We start from the raw sequence: 27,668 nt of genomic DNA, 5'->3' as shown, positions 1-27,668 counted from the left end.
TGAACCATAAGTCATAGTGGTATAAAAGTGAACACAGATTAAGGCATGTTTGAAAGTAAGATGATCTTATCTCATCTCATTATTCAAACAATCATTAACTGTCCCAAACTCCATGAAGGCTATCCATGTAGAAGAAAATATCGAAAGTCTCAAGTAGAATCCCGTAACTCGACTCCACTAGCAAGGGGTGTGCATCTGAATCAGATTTTTTTTTGTCCGATCTAGAACTTGGAGATTTGAGTGAATCCAGACGGTTATATGACTGGATTGGACCCGAGTGGGTAGAATATTATTCTATCCACCAAGATCCAATTATTTAACTGATTATTCGTAACCAGATGTTTTTTTTTTTTAAATATAAATTTTGTTTCAAAATGACATCGTTTTTGTACGTACAAAATGACATCATTTTACATGTACAAAACTAGAATTTTTTAAAAAAAATAGAGTTAAAATTGGATGCTTAGGTTATAACCGATTTTACCCGGATGGGTATCCTCCTAATTTTAAAAATCCAGATACGGATCCAGATATTTTGGATATTCGAATATGTATCCGATGCACACCCCTACCGCCGACACGTCTATAAGAGAAATACTATATCACACTCTACTGTACATTGTACTCTCCACACACCTCACATAGTTTAGTTTAGTTTTTTTTTTTTCAACCCAGCACGTTAGGTGTGCTGGAACTTCTTCACACAGTAGAGTATGAAGAAGATTTTTTCCGTCCATAATGGGCTGACTATAAAGTTGAAAAAGTGACCCGAGGGATACAACCAGATTGTGTTGTCCTAAGTTCTAAATCCAAGGACATTGCTAGGCGGTAGCCAGCAGCTTGTATTGGGCGAGCCTCTCTATTATTATATTTAGAAATTTTTTATTTTTTAAAAATATTTTTTTAATATTCTTAATAGTTAAGAAAAAATACACAACTTCACTAATAATTACATTTAATTATTAAAAAAGGAAAAAATAAAAAATAAAAAATAAATTAAAAAAAAGTTCTTAAAAAATAAATAAATAAAGAAGTTGTCCTGCAAACTATCATTTTCCTAAATCCAAAGACTTACATTGAAACAATACTTGACGTTTTGGGTTTAGTTAGTAGGCGACAAGTTCAAGACCAAAAAAAAAAAAAAAAAGACACTCTATATTGATGCATGAGACATACACGTCAATTGTGGAGTTTTGATGCCACTCAAAGGAAGACAGCTTTTGTAGAATGGTTTATCACTCAAAGCTTATAATATCCTCTCCCATTATTATGACCAGTTTAAATCCACCCCAACAGCTTGGCCTCCCAACCAAAGTAGATAACTCACATTTGTTCAATTACAATTTTAATGGATAATTTTACTCAGGTGAAACAAATGGATATAGTACACTTAATGAGGCCATGGACTGATAATGGTCAAAGAGAGTGCAAATGAAGGGTGAGTTGAGTGCCACCATAAATAACTTCAATTTTGTAAGAAGCAAAATCAAGTGAGCACTGCCTGTGTTATATGATACAACTCCCTACTATATTTTATTCTGTTAACAAACCCATCTATCCACCCAACACGAACCACCCTTGAAGCTCCAACCACCCGTGGCAGCCTTTATTACATAATAATAATAATAACAATTGACAATAATGATAAAAGTACTGTTACATCCACAAAAGAATTACACAAACAATATCACAAACTGACGTGGCTTCATTTGATCTGTTAGATTTACTTTACAATAAAAATAACTTTACAATCTGACGAACCACATCAAGCCACGTCAATTTGTGGGATTGCTTTTGTATAATTCCTTTGTGACTATAGTATTTCCCATAATTAATAATACCTTGGTGCCATTTGACAAGAGAATACACCATCACTTTCCATTTCACAATCACATCTCAAGGTCTTCAAGGTCGGGCAGTGGGAAGCGAAGGATTGCTGCAATGCCAGTTATATTCGCCAGTTCTGTAACGAACGATAATCAAAGGAAACTGTCAAATAAAAGAAGCTCCTATAATACAATCTCCCCACCTCCACCCCCAACAGAGACAAATAAATAAGTAAATAAAAGAGAGACAGGAAACCTAGACAAAATCTCTCTCTTAACATTCTAGTCTATCATAGTTTTTCAATTATGTATGTTTTGCAAGCTCATCTAGCATAAGACAATACTCACGTTCTCCCGAGACATGCAAAGATGAAAATATATGAACTGTGCCCCCTGAATCCTTTACCGAGTTGACGAGATTGACATACTTTCGCCTAGCTGCAGTATTAGAATTCCTGCACACACAGATCTTTGTTACTGAGTTGTTGTCTCTTTCGGCCATGTACTATTGGTACTTATCTGAGTAGCAAACTTTTCTAATAGTATAATATGGCATTCCAGAGTCCATGGCAAAAACATAATGACTACGGTATGGCAAGATGGAGTTATGTAGCCAGTGAAGAAGATAATAACTCTTGACCATACTAAGAAGAGAAGGGGGGAGGTCGGACTCTATATCAATCTAGAAACTGTAACTGCAACATGGCATGTCTACCGAGTAAAAACTCAAGTTCACATGATTATATTACAGAATCACTAGCTGCAACTTGCCATGCTTTATATATTTTACAAAATGAAATAACATCCTGTTTATCCTCTCTAGCCCTCTTCAAAAAGTTCAGAATCTGCTGATTCTTTAAAAAAAGAAAAAGAAAAATCGCATGGCTTGTTGCATTGAAGGTAAATAGAAATTGTTTTTGAGCAATGCTACTCTAGATCCTAAGATTTGTCATCTTCAGTCACAAAAGGGGCTGATGACCTATTTTAAACGACTCCCCTATGTCAACCAATTAAATGGAAAGCCACTTAAAATATACCACATGGTCCACATCAGCCAGTTACACAAGATGTTGACAAAACCAGGATGATGAACACCAATTTTAAATTTTAGAAGACATCTTTATTTCCTAATGACAATAATTCAATCATAATATCAACTTCTAAACTCCATAAATGAGGTCAGCTATAACTGATCAGAGGATTAAACAATCAGCTAAAAGACCAAAACCAGGACTGCCATTTAAAATCTACCACATGGTCCACATCAGCCAGTTACACAAGATGTTGACAAAACCAGGATGATGAACACCAATTTTGAATTTTAGAAGACATCTTCATTCCCTAAAGATGAATTCAATCATAATATCAATTTCTAAACTCCATAAACAAGGTCAGATATAACTGATTAGGGCTGTACAAAAAACCGAGGAACCGACTTAGACCGACTCAAACCGGCCACTGGAGCTCAGAACCGGCCGAAACCGATGGCGAACCGGTCGGCGTGCGGCAAAAAATAGTGTAAACCGATATCGGCCAGTTCGGCATCGGTTCGAACCTAGTTCAAACCGTTGAACCGGCCGATTAAAGAAATGGTTTTTTTTTTTTATACATTTTGTACTCGTCATTTTAAGCCTGTAGTTGTGTTTTAAAACAACTGAAACGACGCCGTTTGGTATTAAACCAAACGGCGTCGTTTTATTCATAACGTATTAAAAAAAATTAAGTAGAACGACGTCGTTTGGTCTAAACCAAAAGGCGTTGTTTCGAAATTAGATCGTCTTCTTCCTCAGGCGTCTTCTTCCCAGACGATCTCACTTCTCATCCTCTCTACTCTCTCAGACGAAGCTCGCCTATGAACCGACCATGAACCGCCAGAGAACTGCCGGTGTCAAGACGGCCGATGTTTCTCCTCCCCATCGACCGGTTTCGGCAGTTTCCTCCCCCAAAAATGAAGTATCGGTCGGCGTCGGTTTTACCCTAAAACCGCGCCGATGGGGTCGGTTTGCACCCCTATAACTGATCAGAGGATTAAACAATCAGCTAAAAGACCAAATCCAAGACTTTAGATGACCATGAACAACAGAGCAACTTTCGACATCTTACACTGAGAAAGGAAGTCTTATAGCTTCTGTGCGTTTCAGCAAGGAAAAAGACAGTGGTCTGTGCTCTTTTATTTATGAAAATACACGCATCTAAACTTTCAAACCATCAAATGTACTATACAAATCGTAGTGGACTATAACTGGGTTGAGTTCAGCAAACATGGGCGAAACATCTAAGTGAAAAGGTTTTTTTATCAATCAAATAGTAGCATACTAGGGATTTGGAATGAGCCAGCACTGAAGTCCAAAATGTTGGAATCACCCTCATAATGCTAACCTGAAGAGCTCGTCTGTGAGGAGAAGTGTTTGAATAGCCAATCGTTCATGGGCGACCTCAACATGCTTTGGTCCATAGCATGCGCGTGAAGGATCCTGCACATAAGAAAATGACTTGATTACAAAAAAAAAAACAGTAAGGCGTTTTGATGCTTTGAGGTAATCTTCTCCATAATTTTGCTCATGCGATAGGCAAGAACCTTGGATATGATCTTATACACCCCATTCACTAGGCTGATGGGGTGATACTTCTTCACATCTGAGGCCCCGACCCTCTTTGGGATTAGAGCAATAAAGGTTGCATTAAGGCTTTTCTCAAACTTCTTGAAAGAATAAAGTTAATGAAAAGCCTTCATGACATCCTCTCTAACAAAGTCCCAACAAGCCTGAAAGAAAGGCATGGAGAAGCCATCCAGTCCAGGAGCTTTGTCTTTAATCATCTTTCTTATCACATGATGAACCTCATTCTCTTCAAACAGTCTTTCCAACCAATTTGCACTCGAAAGTGCATTTGGAGAAGGTGCCTTCCAAAGTTGCTTTCTTTGGTTGGATGGCTTCCCATGGGAAAATTGTCTGAATTGGCTCATTGTTATGGATTGGTGCTGTATGTGCAAAATATGTGGTGAATCTGTGAACCATTTACTACTTCATTGTGAGGTGGCAAGGGTTTTATGCGATGAGTTTTCTAATAGGATTGGAATTGCATGGGTGATGTCTAGGAGGGTGGTGGATCACCTTGCTGGTTGGAGAGGCGTTTAGGTCAACCCCAAAATTATTGCCGTGTGGAAAATGATTCCTCTAAGTCTCGTGGTGCATTTAGCTCGAAAGGAATGATCGAGGTTTTGAAGACCAGGAACACTCTTTGTAAGAACTTAGATGTTTCTTTTTTCACACCTTATTTCTTTGGACCTCTGTTATTGTTTTCAATGGGGCTAGTTTTCATGATTTTCCTGCATTCATCTCTAGCTCAAGTTGTAATGTGGCATTCTCAGTTGTATACTTCATACCTACTTGGGGCTATGCCTAGTTACTTGTTTTAATAAAATCATATAAAAAAAAACCATCATCTGTAATTTGCGACTAGGCATCTCAGTTATGACATAGATGAAATACACTATCAAATGTAAAAAAGCATCACTACTGAAGATAAAAAAACTGACATTTGAAAGCATGTTGAAGAAATCCTTGAGAGCTCGAACCTGAAGACAACAGAGAATAAAAATTGTTATTGCCAGGTTACAGAACCAAGATTGGACAAAGTATGTTGAAACCAACACAAAACTAGAGGTAAAACAATTGCTAGGAAAAGAAACTACAACTTCCAACCAAAGTAAAGCTGACAAATAAAGAATCTCAACTACACTGAGTCTACATACCTCTTGTGCTGCTTTAGTATCTTTTATCATACTCATGACATTTGGAGCATCCAAAACCTCTCTCAAACTATGTCTGTATGAAAAAAATTTGAAGTCAGGTGATACAAGTACTGAATAAAAGACAGCCATTAAGTGATAATAAACATAATGCTTTTTTTTTTTATAAGTAAAAGCAAGTTATTAATAAAAGACGGCCATTAGTGATAATAAACATAATGCTTGCAAAAAATTGAATGAGCTTCATCTGCCAATTACTAGAGAAGACAAACCATATGAAGTACTTGCTATGTAACAATGTTGCATGGCACAAAAAATGAAACAAGAAGGGGTATCAAAAATTGAAGAATCAATGCAGAAAAGAGGCATTATTTGCCTAATTTGTGTTTTTGTTTGTTTTAAGAAAGTGGTCCCTTTAACCAATTTCACAAGAATTTTCATTCCCTCGTGTTAGAGACTGCTATGATATATTAAACGCTTCTAGAAGATATTATTGTAACTTCCAGAAGATAGTCTTGATGAGGGCAGTACAGTCAAATCAGCTCCTTCTCTTATACACTTCTATTTCCCTTTACAATTACTATGGTATCAGAGCACGGGATTTGAATATTTCTTTGGTTATGGTTGATTCTTCAAAATGATTTTACTTTTGTTTATTCCCCCCTTTTTTCCTTCTTCTTCTCCCTATCTTCTTCATCATGCTTTTGGGTTGTTGTGACCTTGGGTTGTTCAACTTCAGCATTTTGTATGCTGGTCGGTTCTTCATATTTCAACCGCTTCCTCCTCCTTGGGCAGGTCAGCAGCTTTATAGCTCATTTAAAGGCATCTTGAGGTCATTTCTTGCCTCTCTCCACTTGTGTGTTCTGAGTTTTCTATTTTGTTTTTGATAATATGAGCACCATCTCGAGTCCTAACTCTCAATGACATCTTTTAAGTTAATGGAAAAAATTATATTTGTTGAGCATGGTCAGTAGAGATTTTCTTGTGCAGGAAACGATTATTTGATCGGCTCTTGTTTGGCAAGCTGAAATCTATCTTGGCTACCACTGATTCCTCTGGTGATACAAGTAGTTTGGCTACCTCTAATACCTCCACCACTTCAACCATACCAAATTTATGGGATCAAGAGGATAATCCGATTATGTCCTCATGACTAGCAGACTAGCAGTATAGAACCAACACTAGGACAACACTGTTCCTGTTATCAGGGTCATGGGTGTTTTTAGAGGAGAGGAATATGTATCAGCCCCTCCCTGCTGATATCACCCGTATGGAGTTGCAACACCATGATTTGGATGATGTTCATTCTCACAAGCATGAAATCTGACTATTAGCCCGTTCATGCATAGATCTCATCTAGCTTCAATCTTCCCTCTTTTCATGAGGTTTATTTGTGATTTCAGTGTTATACTCTCCCGAAAATTAACTCCATTCCGAGTCAGCATGCTGCTATTATTGCCTCTTGTGATGATGGCAGAACATAAGGAGGGAGTAGTAATCAAGGTGGCAATATACCTCGTAATGGACATGATTCAAGGGGAGGTGATCCCTATGGTAGCCGAGAATCTAAGAAATCTAGAGGCATTACCAGATTGACATTCATATGGACGTAAATCAATAATTAATGAGAGACGATGAAGACTTATTTATAGATACTATTATAGAGGATTGATTGGTGGGAAAAATTAATTCCCTCACTATCAAAAGGTTAGATATTTCAATCTCATATGCTGTAAATGTACTGAGTCAATTCTTGGAAGCCCCTGGACTCTCACATTGGGATGCTGCTATTCATATCATTTGATACCAGAAGAGAGCTCCATGTTTAGGAAAAATCGCTGAGTGGAAGGCTTCACTGATGCAGATTGGGCAGGATCACCCTTAGATAGAAGATCCGCCACAGGATATTGTACCTTTTGAGGAGGAAATTTGATATCATGGAAGAGTAATGGGCAAAGTGTGTTTGCCCAATTGAGTGCAGAAGTTGAGTACTGAGCAATGGTCATACAGCTAGCAAATTAATAGGTTACAACACACTATTCAAATTAGATTACCTGGCACCTTCTCCTATTCTACTATGATGTACCAAGTATATTCAAGTAGACTATAACTTCTTTTTATCTGTAAACAAGATTTTATTGATCATAAGAATAGGCAAGAGCCCAAGTATATGGAACATATACAAGAGCAACATCTAAGCGTGCTAGTTTAGTGAAAGTAGACTGTAACTGTGTGTGAGTAGACTGTAAATGTGTGTGAGACAAGATACTAAGTGGAGACATGACTGCACCATTTGTGAAATATGAAGACCAACTAGCTGATATCTTTACATAGTCATTATGAAGAAGTAAGTTAGAGTCTATATGTTCCAAGCAAGACTATGACATATATGATCCATGGGAGTGTTAGAGAAAGCTATGCTATGTACCCTTCTAGACCATAGTGTAGGTGCAGTTAAGATGACTTTGCAATGTGATAAGGCCAGATGTCTTGCAGACTACCGGGTCATTTCTTATACTACCATAAACTGTGAAAACAAAATTCGAGTTGCATAAAGATGCATACTGGCACAAAATAAATATGGAACTTCCATCCACAGCTACATTAACATGCCCCTGCAGATTACTATTTTTCAAATTCCCATTACTTCTGCTAGTTATGATGGCAGACTATCTCATTACTGCTCTAGGAACTGTGAGCACCAGAAGAAAAGAAAATAATGACCATACTTGTATCCTGATGTTGTATGCACAAGAACTATCCGTGACTTGTTCTCAATAATAGGTCTGAGCTGTCTTCTTTCTGCCTCCAACAATAAGTGACGATGAAACTGGTCCTGAAGCATATAGGAACATAATACATATTACATTAGTTGCAGATTAAGAGGGGTATACAATAACAAGGGTACTAATTACCGATTTGAAAAAACAAAGGCTCCAGACATATCAATAACAATAATTAAAAACTAAAGATGGAAGAAGCATAAGACTTATGCCAGACCTTTGTGAAGCCTGGACTAGCAATCACGGCACAGCGGACAACAGTGAAATCAACATGTTTCAAGAAAGCCTAAAACATAGTTTAACAAAACCCATTAGAAGTGGTGGAACACCCACCCTCCTACTCATAAAAATTCTTAAAAGAAAAGCTCCCCTAAAATTTGAAATGAGAAAACATTTTTGATAGGTGAAATGAGAAAAGATATTCTGAAGTAGTATTACAAGCTAGGGTGCCACAGATCAAAAATTGAACTAACCTGTAATACATTCTCAAAGAACTTATTCAGAGCCTGCAAAAGATAGAAGTTTTCTCAGCCAGCATGAAATCATACGTTCTCAGAACTACCTTGTCATTTGAAAACAAAGACCTTGAAGAGAAGATATGTTCCCAAAAAGTAATCGAACCTACCGATTCGTAACCAGCAATAGAAGGTCCATGCTTCCGAGGAATCGATGTTTCTATCCGTGAACGAGTAACTGTGACACTGTTATATATTAGTCACATAATTAGTAATACTCTCGAAGATACCATTGAGAAGTAAGATTTTAATATTTAACTGACAGAAAGGCATAAAAAACATGATTCGCATATATATATGACAATCTAGATTTATTTATCCAGCTTTATATCAAACCCAAGGCAGCTAAATCTATTGTTTAGCAGGATTAGTTGGTTTCACTGTTAACCACCAGTCAATTTCAGTCCCTCAGGGCCATAGACCACCTAGACTTGGAACTAATAGATGCTGATTTAAGAGAAACAATGATAACCACCTGAGAGAGAGAGAGAGATTTAAACCAATGACCTAAAGTTAAGGCTAGGTTCAGATACAAAAAGCATTTCATTTCATCTTATCTCATTTAATCATTACAACGTTCTCAAATTCTCATACAAAATACAATAAACAATTCAATTTTTTCAAATCCCAAAACAATAATAATATTAAAAAATAATATTCTAACAATATTTTATTCAACTTTCATTTCAACTCATCTCATCTCAACTCACTATCCAAACCTCCCCTAAATGTTCAAAGATCAGTCTTTCACTGGGTCAATTTAAAGATGGTGAATACCTAACCGCATTGGCAATAAATATATAAGAACTTTTGGTTTATGATGATCAGAGTAAAAAACCTACTGACTCATAACCAGCAATGGGAACAGATTTATGAACCCTGCCCACCAAAAAAAAATTATAGAAAGATTTAAAAACAAATAAAGAAAAGGAGAAATAAAAATTTTGAACTATTATCCACATATATCAAAGACAATTTTCTTCTAGATGAATCCTTGTTGCCAGCATAAAACTACATCTGAAACTTACTACTACTCTTTTTGGGAAAACAAATTCCTAGCGCTATTTGTACCCAAGTTCTCCAACCTATGACTACAATATCTGCTCCATTCTTATGGGGGCAGGAGGCACTGCTCAAGATAGACACCATTGGTTAACTGCTGGAACTAACTACTAATGACCATAAATACCCAAAGGACACTCTAATGTCTGAAACAGAATGATTATACATATTAAGAAATTTCATTTCATTATATTGGCTAAAAATAGTCTTTCTGGCCCATTAGTTTTTCCACAAATTAATGGAAATGTCTCCTTCCAATGTGTGAGGTGAGATTGTTTGTTTCTCGTTTCTTCTGGGTGATTCTTTTCAAGAAAATTAATAAGATAGGTCCTTGAGCATGTTAATTGAGTTCAAATTAATCTAGATTCAAAGAGTGTGTTAAAGAAGTAAATTCACCATAATCGTTGCTGCTAGTTTAGGGATATACTAGTTGTTGCACAACAAAGAATAAAATCCTGATTTTAAGACAAAAATAAAAATAATTGACTCTCTCTCTCTCTCTCTCTCTATATATATATATAGAGTCAAAACAATAATAATTTCTTTAAGCTGAAAAAAGGGTGGCCTGACCTTTTATCAAAAAAATTAGTGTTTTTTGGCTTCCAAGTTTATTTCTTGTTTTAAGTTTTTTTTTCATGCTTTTTATGTATTTTAATTTCTCTATTTTTGCCTTCTAAAACATTTTTCCAGCTTTCTTGATGATTCTTTTTTTTTTTTCTTTTTATGGTATCTTAAGTTTTTTTTTTTCATTTGTATACATGTAGTGCTCATGTGGCCAACCCATGTGACCATATGACGTGATGGAAGTATATAGTTGTTGAGGTGGCAGGACTTCCATTAGTGGGACAAACAGGAGTCTGATGCAAAGACTAATTTGATCATTCTATAAACTACACGGAGAAAAATGTTAATTAAAAACCACATAGACCAATTTGACTCTTAGGCCTGGTTTGGATAGCAAAGTCCTTCCAAGTCATCTCATCTCATCTCAATATCCAAACACTACAAACATAAACACTTTTCACTTTCAAATATTCAACTTTTTCATCTAATCATTACCTAATCATAACAACTTTCCTAAACTTCCAAACAAAATACAAAAAACAATTCAACTTTTTCAAATCTCAAAACAAAAATAATATTAAAATATTATATTCTAATAATATTTTAACTTTATAATTTTTTTTTTCAACTTTTTATCTCTTCTTTCCCAAAACCCTATAAAACAGTAACTCAAACCATTTCATTATTATTCACAGATCATCTCATCTCATCTCACTATCCAAACTAGGCCTTAAGTAAACCATATGGACTATTTTAATATTTAACTGTATTGTTCTGAAATTTTTTATTGAAATGTTGATAATTATTGGCCAAGATATGCAATCTAATAAAAATAGAAAAATATAGGATAGATTCTAAAATAAAAGATTAGGTGATGTATAGTTACAAATAAAACTGGTGTGAATAGATACACACGTTAAGTATGCAAAATGATTGAATGAGAAAAATGCCTATCATTTATTTTTTATTTCCTCATAAGGTGTCAAGGGCTTCGAAAGACCCAACAACTACTAGTGCAAAATCCTAGGAAGTACCCCACCCCACCCCACATGCACAATGAAACTACCAGAAAAATTCCTGGGGGTATTGACCAAGTGGTTAGTGCTAGATTCAAACCCAAACACACTTTTTTTTTTTTTTTTGGTAAGTAACACAAACACACTTCTTGATGCCCGTAAACTACATGTCAAATAGCCATTGAGTTCAAACCCCTAGTGTGGTACCTCATTCTGACTGATAAGGGTAGGTGATGTATGGGATCTCACATTACTTGAGAATGAGAAGTTCTTGCTCTTTATAATGGTTTCAATAGGACTCCAATTGTATCATTGACTAATCTTTTTTAAAGTATAGGCTCAAATGTGGCTTGGGCCTCCCTTAGGATGTTACAAATGGTATCAGAGCTTATCCCAAAAAAAAATGTGAGACCTGAGCAGTGTCACCTACCACGGACTAGCTCGACGAGGACGTCGAGAATTTAAGCAGGGGAGATTGTGATACCTCATTCTAACTAATAAGGGTAGGTGGTGTATGTGATCTCACATTGCTTGGGAATGAAAAGTTCTTACTCTTTATAATGGTTCCAATGAAACTCTAATTGTATCATTGACTAGTCCTTTTAAGAGTATAAGTCCAGATGTGGCTTGGGCCTCCCTTGGGGCATTACACCTAGAATCAAAAAGTGCCTCCTTGACAAAATGGATTAAAAATGCCACAATGAATTCATGCATACCTTTTACCAACAAGGAAGACATGCGCTAATCCTTCTTGCATTAAAACTACAGCTAAATCAGCACTTGCAGCAGGATCTGAAAAGTATAGAGAAAAACCATTATATCAATAAAGATTCTATATCCAATGGTATCCATCTAAGGGGGACCGAGGACTAGTTGCATGCAAACAGTTCCACCCAGTTTCAATTGTTGATAAATAAAAGTAGGCTTAAATTAATCAACATAAATGAAAAATGAAAATAGTCCATCCCTAAAGCACCAATGCAGGAAAAGCATTGCATGGGCGATAAGTAAGTACCCTAAACAGTAAACACCAACTTTCCCAGTTAGACCACTTTTAGTTTGCTATTGCAAATGGATGTTTATACTATATAACATAAACAAAGTTTTTTAAATCCCTTATGCAACAGTTATAGTATTTACATCAAGTGTTTATGAGGAAGCCAAATTTAAAGAAGCTATATAATAAATGAAGATTTAAAACTCAGGATACACCATCTTATCTACCAACTACATTTTCACAACCCCCAGTTAGGTGTTTTCTTTTGTATGCATCATGTGTAATTGGAGAATGCCTATTCTTCTTTTAATACTAAATAATACTTTTATATATTGAAAAACCCAGAAATACGCTAGTCACATCCATGCAATGCTCCAAAATGACTATCCAAAGCTACAACTGGAGCTCCATGGAATTGCTTATAAGGCCCAATTCCACCAGTTGAATTTCCAACGTGACATTTAACACCCATGCAATACCTTTATAATTCACCTACTCAATGTGGGACTTAAGAATCCATGATAATTCACAATCTCCCTTGTTCAAATCTCTAATATCCTCATCATAACTCATAACTCATATTGCATAAAAAACTAGTCAACATTACTAGGCTCTTACACCATTTGTTACAACAAAGAGAATCACTAGCCACATATGCAATACTCCAAAAATACTAGTCAATGTTACAATTGAAGCTCCCTAAAATCACTTGTAAACCCCAATTCCCCCTAGTAATTATCCAAAGTGGGTCCTAGCATTCACGTAGCACTTTTTCTATCCATGGGTGCTAGGTACAACGTTGAATAGTTCAAATAATCCACCCATCCAATGAAGGACTTGACATGTCCATGATAATTTGGATTATCAAATTTCAACCTCCAATAAGGGGATAAGATATGTTCAAGTATGGATTGGTCTAGGGAGCTCTATGGAGGCATAGGATTTGAAAAGGACTGAAATTTTGGAAAAGAAATTATGATGAACTGCATAAGACAAGAAAGGGAAAAGAATAGGAACATAAACTAGGGAATCACACCTACGGTTTCCCCTAGCAATCACCCAATGTCAACGATCATCAACAGCATATGAAACTCTGACCTGCAATTTTAAATGTTTATCTAACCTTCTGAGATTAATTAGTAGGTCTAGGACTACGATTCTTATATCAAACCAGAAAGAAATCAAACATAAACTGAAGACTTCACAGCTGAACAAAGAACCGAAGAATTTGACTCGAGAGCAGCCTACAGCCAATGCATAGCTTTGAGTCTTGACATAATAGAGAAATTATAGAAAACCTTTTTTTATAAAAGAAATTGTAGAAAACTTAACTAGCACATATGAGCCTAAATAAAAGATATAATGCTGGGAAATATGCAATTCATAACAAGAGAGGAAGAAAACATTCACCAAAGAAATCCAGAGTTTTGATCTAACTTTAATTTAAATTAGAGACCAAAGAACCCAGAATTCCAATCCAACTTTGATGTCAGCCACTTAGGACCTTCACACTCAAATCTTATAACCATCAAGTCTTACTTAAAGTTTTGTTTGTTTTCTTAAGTTAGTATGCAGATTGGTTTATTGTTCAAAGTCCCAAGAGCAACGGATACTTTGGTATTGAGCCAATGATACTTTTTTATTGTCCATATTACATGGGCTATTATAGTGGACCCCAGTCGTATTTTAGATATCTTTTTCCCCTTATATGTTGGTTTTAGTTCGAATGTTTTTTTCTAAAAGTAAAATGAAATTTTATTGAACAAATGTAATAGACGAAGCCCATGTACACGGGAAGTATACAAAAGAAACACCTAGTTACATTCTATAAAGCAGAAGAAAAATAAAACAGAAAATCATGTGCAGAAGCTCCATCAAGACCTATCGCAGAAAACCATTGTAATAAAATAAATACAAAGAATTTCCAGATTTCCTCCAAGGTGCGCTCCTTACCGTTGAAGCATCGCTCGTTCCTTTCCCACCAAATACACCACATGAGGCATAAAGGAACCATCTTCCACAATTGCAACTTGCCAAACTTTTTAGTTTCTATATTGAAACCAATCACCTTGGAATCAAGAGTACATAGCAAACTATCACTGCTGTATAATCCTATAACATTTATCACTGAAAAGTCTAAGAACTTCTTCGTGTAACTATGCTTTCTGAAATGGCCAAGAGAATCGAGAAGCAATACTGAATTTTCTCCTCAATTTCTAGCAGAGTGTAATCACACTCACCTGCATTTTACTCTCTCTCTCTCTCTCTCTCTCTCTCTCAATAATTATTAAAGAAAACCAGGAGGCAATCCTCCATCTCCCTACCATTAAGCCTAAGGCCATGTTTGGGAAGTGAGATGAGTTGAGAACATCTCATAACTTCTCATAATTTCCTTTCCAGACATCACTCAAACACAAAACACTTTCAAATTCCAAATCTTCAACTTTTTGATCTAATCATTACCTAATAATTATAACTTTCCTAAACTCCTAAACAAAACACAAACAACTTTTTAACTTTATAATATTTTTATTCAACTTTTTCTTTTCTTTCCCAAAACCCAAAAAAACATCTTAACTCAAACCATTTTATTACTATTCTCAAACCATTTTACTATTATTCACAAAATTTTCATCTCATTTTATTACCCAAACATGGCCTAAGTACTCACACCCAAGCTGAAAATACTAGTCGCTTTTCGTAGAACCTAAAACATTATTCACAAATCCCAGCATTATAGCAACCATCAATTTAATCTTTTTACTCAAACTCCAGTTATAAACTCCAAACCACATCTTTTGCGAGTAAACATTTATCGGATTTCTATTTTCTCGTTGTACATTTGTATTTCGATGTTTTCATAGTTCTCCATTGAGATTGGGTGGGTTGTGAAGGAGGGTGGATGGGTTTTTACAAGGAGATTGCGATAGAGTCTAAGGGCAAGTTTGGGGGGTGGGATGAGACACAAAATTCTCATCTCATCTCATCATTACACTTTTTTCAAATCCCCATACAAAATATAATAAACAATTCAGCTTTTTCAAATCTCAATTCAACTTTTTCAAATCCAAATACAATAATAATACTAAAATATAATATTTTAAACACTAAAACAAAACACAAAATTCTCATCTCACCTCCCAAACCTGTCTTAAGTTTTTCTCACTTTCTAAGGATGGGGATCTATTGGCCATCACTGAGAAAAGCTGGAGGGTGAAGTCGATACTGTCACTGGGTCCTACAACAGTGAACTGGTTGGCAAAGGCTATGGTAGATTGTTTGAAGGAGGCGAAACGTGATTTTTTCTCCACTGTTGGGGAGGGTAGTCGCAGCTTCATTGCTCAACGTTGCTCGAATGGTCGTGGACGTTACATGGCGGTGGTGAAATATGGGGGTGGGAGCAGAAAAAACTTCATCTTTGTACCTAAAGAGAAGGAAGGCAGAGGGTGGAAAAGGCTAGGGGAGGCATTATGGGAGTTCCTCCAGGAAAGGAAAACCTCAATCAGTGAGGGAGCTCCAAGACCATTGGTGATAAAGGCGTCACCTTTCTCCTACGAGGAGGCGCTACTGGTGGAGCATCCTCGTCAACCCTAGCAAGGTGGTCATGGCAGAGAGCTGGTGACAAGGTACTGCAGGGAGGAGATCACAGCTATGGTGCTGATAGTGACAATCTTTCGGTGCAAACATGGTGGGAGCAGAGTTGCAGGTGCCGTGGCAAAGGAGGAGGTCCACATAGCTCTGTTGGACGTGAAGGTGCAGTTGTGCACTCTACAGAACCAGGTGGAGTGGCTTTTGAAATGTGTCGAGCCTAAAGGGGAAAGGGGAATGGAGGAGAGGGCTAGGCAGTTTATTGAGATGGAGAAAAGGGCTGGAAGGAAGGATGGCCCTAGTAACGTTGTGGTTGTTGGCCCGTCAAGGCCTAGTGGGCCTGTGAATGGGCCCAAGCCCCCTGGAAGTTCAGGGGCTGGAGGTGGATTTCAACCCATCTGGCCCCATCCCGTATGAAGGATTCGTAGGTATGGAGATCGACGGCCCACGACTGACGACATCCCAACCAACGTGCCGGCAATAGCTTCGACAGCACCGCGATATGTCGTGTGTCCACCGACGCAAGTCCAAATGGCGCCGGCGATGGAGGAAGACCTAGAGGCAAGGCCGTGACATGAGCACATCTACGAGATCTCACCACCATGTGCCGCTACCTCAACTCCGTTTGGCCAAAAATTGTTGATGACCTGTTTGGAAGCCCCACCTTCCCAAACAGAGGCCCATATCCAACTCGAGGAACATCTCGAGTCTTTCTTAGCCAAAAAGGATTGCTCAGAAGCTGGTGAAGGAATCGTTCGAGGGGTTGCAGGGACTGGGGTGGAGGTGGAGGTGGAGGTGGAGGTGGAGGTGGAGGTGGTTGATGATGGGCTCTCTCAGAGGCTTAGTAGCGAGGAAACGGTGGTCCTCAAGACTCAGTTTTTCACTAATAACGTTGTGGTTAAATGGGAGGGAAGAAATTTATTTGGGAAGGAAGAGAAGGGGGTGACACCTAATATGCAATGGGTTCCCAGTGAGGAGGAGCCTATCCCATTGAATTGTATGCTACCAAATGAATCCAATGTGTCAGATTGGATGCTCCAAAGGGTGAAGGAAATGCAATACTGTGTTTTGAAGAGTAGTTTTTGGCTTTACTTACTGCCATTGAAGTGGGTCATTCACAGGCAAAGAAATCAGGGTCTAAAAAACAGCGGGAGCTCAAACGCCTAACTTGGCCAATGAATTATGAAGGAAGTTTAAGCCGTGAAAGATCCAAGGGGAAGGGGCTTGCCCCTCCATTATGAAGCCGAAAATTGTGTTTTGGAATGTTCACGGGTTGAACGAGATAAATAAGCGACTTTGTATAAAAAATTTGTTGCGGGAATGGAGAGCGGACATAGTATGTTTACAAGAAACCAAGCTGAAATGTGTTTCTAGGATGATAATTCGAAATGTTTGGAGTTGTACTTATGCAGATTAGGCTTATCTTGCATCGAATGGGGCTTCAGGTGGAATCTTAGTGATGTGGGATAAACGAGTCGTGGAGAAATTGGAGGAGTTTGTGAGGGAGTATACTATGGCATATTCTTTTAAGAGTGGTAGATAATTTTGTGTGGGCCTTTGCAGGTTTATACGGTCCAAATGTAGACAACAATAGAAGATTCTTATGGGAGGAACTTGTTGGGTTACATAACTAGTGGGAGCTTCCTTGGTGTATAAGAGGGGATTTCAATGTCATCAGATTCCCTAGTGAATGATCTGGAGACAGTAGGACGCGCCCAGCAATGACAAAGTTTTTAGATTATATCTTTGACTTAAACCTATTGGACATTCCTCTCTTGGGGGGATCTTTTACTTGGTCGAATAATCAGACGTGGTCTCAACTGGACAGATTTCTAATCTCACCGGAGTGGGAGGTGCACTATCCGGAGGTATGCCAAAAGAGGCTGCTACGTCTTTGCTCAGATCATTTCCCTATCTTGTTGGATTGTGGTGGCATTCAAAGTGGGCGCCGTTACTTCAAGTTCGAAAACATCCTAGCCAGTAAATTAAAAACCTTGAAAAATGACCTTAAGCTTTGGAATTCTCAGTCTTTTGGAGATATAAGGGAGCGAAAGAAATTCATGGCGGAGGAGTTGCAACAGTTTGAGAGGATAATTGAGGCTAGAGTCCTTTCACCGGAAGAGCTATTGCAAAAGGCAGAGTTGGTTTCAGAATTGGAAAGAGTATTATCTTTGGATGAGATTTCTTGGCGCCAGAAGTCGTGAGCATTGTGGTTGAAAGAAGGGGACCGGAGTACAAAGTTCCATAGAGTTGCCAACTCTCATAGAAGAAATAATACCATTGAAATGCTTAATATTAATGGTATGGAGTGCAAGGAGGCCCCTTTGATTCGAGACCATGTGGTGGATTTCTATGAACTGCTGCTTACAGAACATGAGGGATGGAGGCCAAAGCTGGATGGTCTTGATTTTGATACTATTAAGCCTCAGGCAACGTCTTGGTTGGAGAGGCCTTTTGAAGATGAGGAAGTGTATAATGTAGTGAGATGCATGGGTAAAGATAAAGCCTCAGGCCCAGATGGCTTCTCGATGAGCTTTTTCCAATCATGCTGGGAGGTGATGAAAGAGGACATTATGAACGTTTTCAGGAAGTATCCTCAGTTGGAAAGTTTGAGAAAAGGCTAAATTTTACTTTTATTGCACTGATCCCGAAAAAGATTGGGGCGTCAGAGGTTAAGGATTTTCAACCCATTAGCCTTGTGAATGGGGTGCATAAAAATATCTACAATGTGCTTGCCAACAAATTAGGGGAGGTTTTGAGCAAGATCATTTCGAAACAACAAAATGCGTTTGTTAGGGGGTGACAAATTCTTGACTTGGTCCTTATAGCGAATGAGGGCCTAGATAGGAGATTAAAGGCTGGCTCCACAGTGAGTATTTGCAAATTAGATATGGAGAATGCATACGACCATGTAAACTGGGACTTCCTCCTATATTTGTTGGGGAGATGTGGCTTTGGGATTAGATGGCGTACTTGGATTAGTTGGTGCATCTCAATGGCAAGATTCTCAGTCTTGATTAATGGTTGCCCTACCAGCTTCTTCAACAACTCTCAGGGTCTAAGGCAAGGAGATCCTTTGTTCTCACTTCTCTTTGTTATCATTATGGAGGCCTTGAGTAGGATGATATAGGCGGTGGTTACGCATGGGTTTGTGGCTAGATTTCCGATTGGTGACCCCAATAGGGACAGTATTACTTTGTCTCATTTACTTTTTGCATATGACATGCTCCTATTCTGTGAGGCGGGTCGAAACCAGTTGAGGGCATTGAAGGCTTCGTTATTATGCTTTGAAGCAGCGTCCGGCTTGAAAGTGAATTTCGACAAATCAGAGTTAGTGACAGTGGGGAACGTCAGTAATACTCGGCAGCTAGCTAGTATACTTGGGTGTAAGGTAGCTTCTCTTCCCATTACCTATTTGGGATTGCCTTTAGGGGCTGCCGCAAGGGCCTCATCCATTTGGAATTCAGTTATTGAGAAGATAGGAAGAAAATTGACAGGGTGGAAGAGATTGTATTTATCAAAAGGTGGTCGTTTGACTCTCATTAAGGTTCCGTTTGGATAAGAGATGAGATGGTTTTAGATGAATTGAATAAAATATTGTTATAATAATATTTTTTTAATATTATTATTGTTTGAGATTTGAAAAAATTAAATTGTTTATTATATTTTGAGTGAAAATTTAGAAAAGTTGTAATGATGAGATGAGATGAGTTGAGATCACTTCTCGACCCAAACGGGGCCTAAGAGTACCCTTTCTAACTTACCTACCTACTTCTTGTCTTTGGTTCAATTGCCTACCTGTGTAGCGGCTCTAATTGATAATCTGTATCGTGATTTCTTATAGAGTGGTATAGGGGATGAATTCAAATTTCATCTAGTTAGCTGGGATAAGGTGTGTAGATCAGCCTCGTCAAGTGGGTTGGGTATAAAAAACTTGAGAACATTCAATCGGGCCCTACTTGGGAAATGGCTATGAAGGTATAACATGGAACCAGAAGCCCTTTGGAAACTGGTGGTTGATTGCAAATATGGAAGCTTGTGGGGTGGCTGGTGCACTGAAAAAGTAAATGGGGCCAATGGTGTGGGGGTTTGGAAACACATTAGGCGAGGGTGGGGGGATTTTAATAGCCATTCTTAATTAGTGTTGGGGAGTCCCGAATTAAGTTTTGGAGTGACATATGGTGCGGGAATGAGGCCTTAAAGGATGCTTTTCCAGTTGTTTTCCGAGTGGCCCGTAATCAAGAAGTTTCAGTAGAAGACTCATGCGTAAATCAGGGGACCAAGTGCAGTGGAATGTCACGTTTAGTAGAGCGGCGCAAGATTGGGAAGTAGACATCTTTGAGGCTTTTTTCAGCCTATTATATTCAGTGAGGCCGAATAAATAGCAAGCTGATAGGCTATGGTGGACTCCCGCAGGTAAGGGCATTTTTTCAATTCGATCCTTCTATAAATCTCTTACCCAAGCCTCAAATACTCAGTTCCCATAGAGAAGAATTTGGAGGAATAAGGCGCCTCCAAAAACAGTCTTCTTTACATGGACAGCAGCTTTGGGGAAGATCCTAACTACCAACAACCTGAGGAAGCGCAGGATAGTTATACTAGACTGTTGTTGCATGTGCAAGAGATCTGGCGAAACAGTGGAACACATTTTGTTACATTGCGAGACAACTAGAGCCTTGTGGGTTTAAGTGTTCAGCCGAGCAGAATTATCCTTGGTCATGCCTGCAACTGTGGTTGATCTATTGGCTAGCTGGACACTTCCAAGAGGAGTCTCACAAATCAAGGCAGTGTGAAAGATGATCCCGATCTGCATTATGTGGTGTATATGGCAAGAGTGCAACGATCAACCTTTCAAAAACAAGGAGCGGTCACCAGAGGAACTTAGATCTTTATTTTTCCGTACTTTATTTCTATGGGCCATAGATTTAGATTTTAATGGCCCGAATTTTCATGACTTTCTAGTTTCCATTACATTGACCTAGATAGGTCTTATCTCTTGTATATCATCTTGTATACTTGGGCTTTGCCTATCTCTATTAATAATATTATCGATTACTCATCAATAAATAAATAAACTCCAAACCATTTCTTCCACATTTAAGACAACTAAATCTTTTCCTAAACCACATCACAACATATAGCAAATAGCAGGCAGCCTTAGATCCTTCTGTCTGTCCTGTCAAGGAAATAAGCTTTAAGGCTCTAAGCCATACAAGATTCTGATTATCTCAATTTTGGTATCCAAGCACGTTTCTCAAGACTCTGAAAATAAAAATCTACTCCGCAGCCAAAAAAGAAAGAAATAAATAAGATGCATTCCCTTAAACCAAGAACCAAGGATAGCTTTCAGTTATACAGGAATATATCTACAAGTTTTGGGATTTCTTAATAATAAAAAGAAAATTTATATATTGTTATGACAACCTATGTATGCTAATATCGTATAAAATGCTAAATGTTTTAAATAAAATAAGGCCTCTATTCTGTTTTAGGATCAAAGGTTTGGGGGGGGGAATCTGATCCAACATTCAGTATCTTTGCATTTGGCCACTAACTAAAAAAATAAAGCAGTCACTTCTTGAAGAGTTTCAGGATGAAAGTCTCTATGCCATTTACAATCTTGGACGGCTATTAAACTTGACTAATTTCAGTTTTCAGTGCGTATACCACATCCTAGAAAAAAAGAACAAAACTTAACAAGAGATATCAACTTCTGACGAGTAAATAATAACTTTTTTTTATAAGTTATTATTATTATTATTGTATGCCCTCAGTACAGAAATATTTTCAATCTTAAAATTAAGTGATTAAGATAACATACCAGAGGCCTGCTGAAGTACATCCAACGCCACCGAGTCCCAAACATCCTAAAGTGCATGATAGACAACATGAAAGAATAAGAAGTATCCAGAAATTAATTATAAGAAATAAATAGGAACAAAAAGCAGATATGAGGAAGGACAAAAAAAGCTCCAACTGGCAAGATTATATAAAAGGTAATGTGTTTCAAAAGGAAACTATAAAACCAACAGAAAGTTGAGAACAACGCACAAAAGACATCAACTTTCAAAACGGAGCAGTATATATAATCATTGGGCTGATAACAAGTGATGAAATAAATATAGCAACTGCAAAAAATTTACTTTATGGATTCAGATCTCCTAGAACTTTTCACCGAACTCTAAGGCCCAAGAGTGGGGGAGAGATAGACACATGAAGGGGACCCCAAACATTTATTGAGCATTTAATGCTGCTAGAGAAATTCATTTGGGCAGCTATAAATGCTGAGAGGTCCACTTCATGTGTCTATATCTCTCCCACTCAAGGTGGTTAAGAACTCTAGGGGATCCAAATCTTATTTTATAAAGCAACAAGAAAAAATCTTGAAAGAATAATATCATGAATGCCTATTCCCAAATTGCATGATATAAGGGGAAGTAGCTACCGTCCATCAACCACGGTAATCACTCCAATATCTTCTCAATGGAGGTTGATAGGCTACCACTATCGAATGTCACAAACTGATCTTTGGCCACCATGAAGCTCACCAAAAAGGCATAGAAAATAAAGGGTGCTACCTGCCCTGTGGGGTAGCTAGCCTCCCCACACCCGCTTGGGCAGGGTGGCAGAATTTCAATTCAGCTCCACCCTAACCTTGCCTCCCCACACTCCAGCCATCCCGGCTAAGCAAGCGGGCAGTTTCCCAAGGCCACTGCCTACTTTCCCGCTCATGTAGACCAATCCATCCAAAATCATAAAAAATAATCCTATATCATACAAAATTAGACCAAAATTCATGCCAAACCAGAGTGAAAAAACCAAAGTTTAATACGAAACGGGGCCCTTGGTCTCCTCACATCCAGACCCATGGCGGCTGCCATGGGTACGCCACTCGCCCCCACCTGCATACAAGTAAAAACAAATTAATCGCACCCGCACCCGCACCCGCACCCGCACCCGTCCCAGGTACAGGCAGGTTGCCCACCCATTCCATAGCAGGACAAGTGGATGGGGCAAGTGGAGCGGGTCCAGGTGACCCATTGCCCACCCCTAATAGAATCTCATGACATAAGGTGGTCGAAAGTAACTTCGTCTTCATCATAAGGGAAAAAACTTTTCCCCAAAATAATGGTAATCTGACATAAATGGCAAGTCCCTTACAAGCAAGAAGGATAATTTTCTTATCACCGACTCCAACCAAAAGACACAACTAGTACATTTGATAACATTTGGCCTTAATGGAGCCTCCACCTACGATAATAGATTGCGTATTGGTTGAGGCTATGGGTTCAAGTCCCTTTGGCCTTGAGGAGTGCAAATAATTTATTAATCAAGTTCATATAAATATTAATCTAAGCCAATTATTGAATGCCAATACATATAGTCCCAATTGTGGTAATCACTTTAAATATGGAAAAATCTACAAGAACTGGCAATGCTATATTGTATAAGTTAAACGATAAACAGAAAACAGATAACTAAGTTACAAATTTCATAAGTTCTACAACTTGTATATATAAACATAACATTGTTTCAGTCATACAACAGTACTCTACCGTATAAGTTAAACAATAAAGGGAAAACAGACAACTAAGTCAGAAATTCATATGTTCTACAACTCATATTTATCCACATAATATTCTACCAATCACATAATGTTAAAATTTCAGTGTCTCTTACATATCATTCCTTCAATAAGAACCAAGTTATAGTAAAATGAATGATGCTAAAATCAATATCACTTTCATGCTAAAATCAATTTTCATGCAACTACTGAAAAGTTGTGCACCATCTGTAACAATAACATGCAAGTCCTAATTATCAAAACTGAAGAGAAAATTATGATAGATGCTACAAATACGATATACGCATGATCCCAACAGCAAATGGAGCAAGTGAACATTTTACAAACATAAAAGAACTAATAAGAAAACACACCTTTCTTAACACAAAAGGTCGATGAAGCTCAAGTTCTAAAGTATGGAATGCCCCAATCTGCAGTGAAATAATGACAAGCATGACACGGGAGTTAGAATTATACATTAACAAATACAGCAGTCAACTCAAAGATGTGATTACCTTTACGTGCTCATTCTCTAGGATGTTCTTTCCACGTATACGCAAAACAGACCCTGAAGTGTCATAATCAGCAACCTGAAAAATACAAGAAAAGTCAAACGTTTGATCCACAAAGATCATCACACAATTTGCAGGATCAACAAACAATCTATATTTTGTACATTCCAATCTCGATGTTGAAATAAAAGTACTAAGCATGCAAAGAAGGGAATAAATCTATCATTTAAGTATGAGTTATTATATTCTCAAGCCAGTGTGTAGAGCATACCATCCACATCACTTAAATTGTAAGATTTGATTTGTAAGATTCAAACCTTAAAATTTATTTTTCAAATCAAATTATGTCCGTAAGCAGTGTGTGGTGTAAAGGCCTTAGGATAGCAATACTCTTTAAGTATACATATAATATTGATTCCTCCAAGACTGTAACACCCTCTTCCTAATAAGATTAGGAATGTTAGTCTATTACATTCCAAAGCACCAGATAACACGAGTTCCATGAACTTTAAGAACTTGATTTACAATCATTTGAATATAATCAGTTTGATTATTCTAATTTAAACTTATAACTAAAAGATGTGATTTCACTTTTGTAGTATGCTAGCTCGCTCTTCTCTCGCTCTTATCGCACTCTCTCTGCCCCCTCTCTCTATCTCCCTCTCTCTTGACTTACGTGTCCAGCAGTGCAGCTTTTTTTTTTTTGTTTTGGGGGGGGGTTATGGGCAGTGTGAGCGAGTAACTATGAAGGTTTAAGTATAATTCAAGCTATCCTTTTTCATCGTACTCAAGTACAGCATTTACGAATTAACATGGTAACAAACTATTAGTAGGAAAAAACCTGATGATCTTAAACTTTTCATACCTCCTCAACTTTTATTTCCAACTTTAACTTCACACGTTCTGCATCCCTTCCACCACTAGCCGCTTGTCTAAGAACTTTCCTATCATAGAACACACGTCATCAGAATTAAACATGCTATTAAAAAACACATCAAATCAATCAAACTGGAATTAATTAGCACGTAAAATAAACCTGCAAACAATGCCTTCATCTCAAAGCTTGAAGCCTATTCAAGCAAGCAATCAACAATTCCATTACTCATTCTCTTTAATCACTTCCTATTCTCTTAATTTTTCTAAATCGCTTCCCAAATGGAAGGTTGTGCCTAGTCTCTATACTTTCTCTTCATCTTTTTATGACTTCTTGCATCTATATACACCCTAGAACTCAATTTTGCATTTTATAGGCACCAGTCTTCTATACTTACCCTTTAGAAAGAGCAACAAAGCACAAGGCATAAGCCACATTCCAAACGAATTGAAGATTAGAAAGGAGAACAAAGACAAACCAACAAACCGAGGTAAAAATAAAATAAAATAAAACGCCAAGCTACATATTTTGACTAAGAACTCAATTTTTTCTGGTAGTAAGTTATTCACCAAAGCTGCATTTACACAAAACATATACACTAAAACACAGAAATAGCCATGTATGTATATACGAGTGTGCAAGTGTGTGCGTGTGTGCCCACGTTTTGCCTTATATATATATAGTCCGCGGGTCAAATAAATCAAGTTCAATTCAATTCAATTCAAAAATTCAGAAAATATATATTCTCCAAGCCATACAAAGTTCTGGAAAAATTGTTGCACCGGAAGTAATTTAAAAAGAAACAAACAAATCCTAAATTGTATGCTACAAGTAGATGTTTTGCAATTATAGAAAAATATATTAAAACGATTCAGTAATATAGTTCAACATGAGAGAATTTTAAAATAGAGTAGTACCTCACAGTGACAGCCATAACAGAATCTCCAGTGGCTATTAAATTATAAGCAAACCAGAGATCATCGGAATCCACCGGTACCATCTAAATTCAAAATTGCGCAAAAGTTCATTCCAATATACGTTAGCCCAAGTAAGACAGCTCCCCAAAAAGTCCTCCCGCATAAAAATTATTTATTATAGAAAGTTAAAAAAAAAACTAGAAATTGTAGTCGGAGAAGAAGAAGAAGAAGAAGTAGGAAGAAGGCACCTTTACGCTACCAGGTCCGTCGGGAACAAGGTCTTTGCGAACGATCTTCATGTTACTGAAACTCACTCCTCTATTCTAATTTCTTTCAAAGATTACGAACAGAATATCTGATAGAATATCTGACCAAGAAAAAGAAACAGAGAGTAGCTTTTTATTTTATTTTTTCGATGATAGAGAATTTTACACGGAGAGTAGCTTTAAACCTAGAAGGAGAACAAAAGCATAAATTTAATTTAGAGCATTCTATTGGAGTGGTTAAATATATCTTTAAATTTTACTTAATATTATATGAAGTTATATTTATTTATTTTATTTAAATTCAATTCTCATATTAAATTATCTATTTATTCTCTATATAATAATAAATTATTATTGTTTTAAAATTTTAATTAATTTAATTTAATTTTATCACATTTTATAATTCTATCAACTAAAGATTAATAATAATTATATTCTAATTAAATTAATATTAAAAAATTATTAAATGTTAATAATAATTATACTCTAATTAAATTAATATTAAAAAAAGTATTATTAAATATTAATAATAATTATACTCTAAATGTTAAATTAATTATATTTTAATTAATTTAATTTGTTTGTTTGGAGTGAGAAACTAATATTTTAATATTTGATGAAGTAATTGTAGTTAGTTATATTTAGTAAAGCATTGTAGCTAAATCCAAATTGTTTTAGAGATGTCTAATCCAATGTGGGGTCTTTTTGACATAGATTATCTAAATTTTAGTTCTTCAACTTTGGCCAAGCCAATGAGGATCCTTTTAGGCGTCGTTCATTATTACAAAATTTTCCATTTTATATCATCTCATTTAATTATTATAATTTTCTTATATTCTCACATAAAATAAAATAAATAATTTATTTTAAAATCTTAAAATAAAAATAATATTAAAAAAATATTTTAACAAGACTTTATTCAACTTTTAATTTTTATCTCAATTAATCTTATCTCTCTACAAAAAAAATGAGGAGTTGACGGTACATGCCATGTGAATATATACAATAGCATTAGTTTGGGCCGTAGGAACTCAAGTCTCCGTTTGGGCTCGAGCCCGTGGACTTTGTTCATATCGTGTCATATTACGAGATTGGCCTCCCTAGTAGCTTTTTATTTTATTTTTTTGATGATAGAGAATTTTACATGAAGAATAGCTTTAAACCTAGAAGGAGAAGGAAAGCATAAAATTAACAGAATTGCTACATATAGGCAAAATTGTGCTTGTATGCGCACGACGCTGATTTGTCAGCCCTAATTATTAAAAAAAATGAAGAAGAAAAGGATGAACGCTCAAAGAAAAAAGGGGCCAGTGGTTTTGTTTCGAGCGATCTCTCCTGCTCTTTCATCTCTCTTAGAGTGGTTTAATTTAGGGGTGCTACCCGCATGGTGCGGGGCGTCCCCCTCCCGCCAGACCATGTGTAATGGGGTTTTT

The 27,668-nt window shown here is 37.0% G+C and overlaps 1 protein-coding gene across 1 annotated transcript; it reads right to left on the bottom strand.

Moving 5' to 3' along the window:
- Positions 1 to 1,469: 1,469 nt before the first annotated feature.
- LOC108982647 (protein PELOTA 1) lies at positions 1,470 to 26,447 on the bottom strand. The gene is made up of 16 exons (XM_018954083.2): positions 26,218 to 26,447; positions 25,970 to 26,052; positions 25,044 to 25,122; positions 24,182 to 24,256; positions 24,041 to 24,097; positions 21,924 to 21,969; positions 12,234 to 12,309; positions 8,986 to 9,061; positions 8,834 to 8,866; positions 8,578 to 8,646; positions 8,307 to 8,413; positions 5,581 to 5,653; positions 5,365 to 5,403; positions 4,206 to 4,300; positions 2,175 to 2,281; positions 1,470 to 1,963 (listed from the first exon to the last, which is right to left on the bottom strand). The coding sequence occupies exons 1-16, from the start codon at positions 26,266 to 26,268 to the stop codon at positions 1,890 to 1,892; spliced, it is 1,140 nt and encodes a 379-aa protein (XP_018809628.1). The 5' UTR covers positions 26,269 to 26,447; the 3' UTR covers positions 1,470 to 1,889.
- Positions 26,448 to 27,668: the final 1,221 nt, after the last annotated feature.

The sequence above is a fragment of the Juglans regia genome, chromosome 12 (genome assembly GCF_001411555.2).
Source record: "Juglans regia cultivar Chandler chromosome 12, Walnut 2.0, whole genome shotgun sequence".
Lineage (NCBI taxonomy): Eukaryota > Viridiplantae > Streptophyta > Magnoliopsida > Fagales > Juglandaceae > Juglans > Juglans regia.
Note: the sequence above shows the minus strand (reverse complement) of the source record. Positions and strands in the feature narration are given on the sequence as shown.

Excerpts from the sequence above, each read along its gene's own strand:
- LOC108982647 (XM_018954083.2), bottom strand. The coding sequence starts at position 26,268 with ATGAAGATCGTTCGCAAAGACCTTGTTCCCGACGGACCTGGTAGCGTA. Across the intron at positions 5,404-5,580 it reads ATACTAAAGCAGCACAAGAG|GTTCGAGCTCTCAAGGATTT; the intron begins GTATGTAGACTC and ends TGTTGTCTTCAG. Across the intron at positions 4,301-5,364 it reads TCTTCAACATGCTTTCAAAT|GATCCTTCACGCGCATGCTA; the intron begins GTCAGTTTTTTT and ends TCTTATGTGCAG.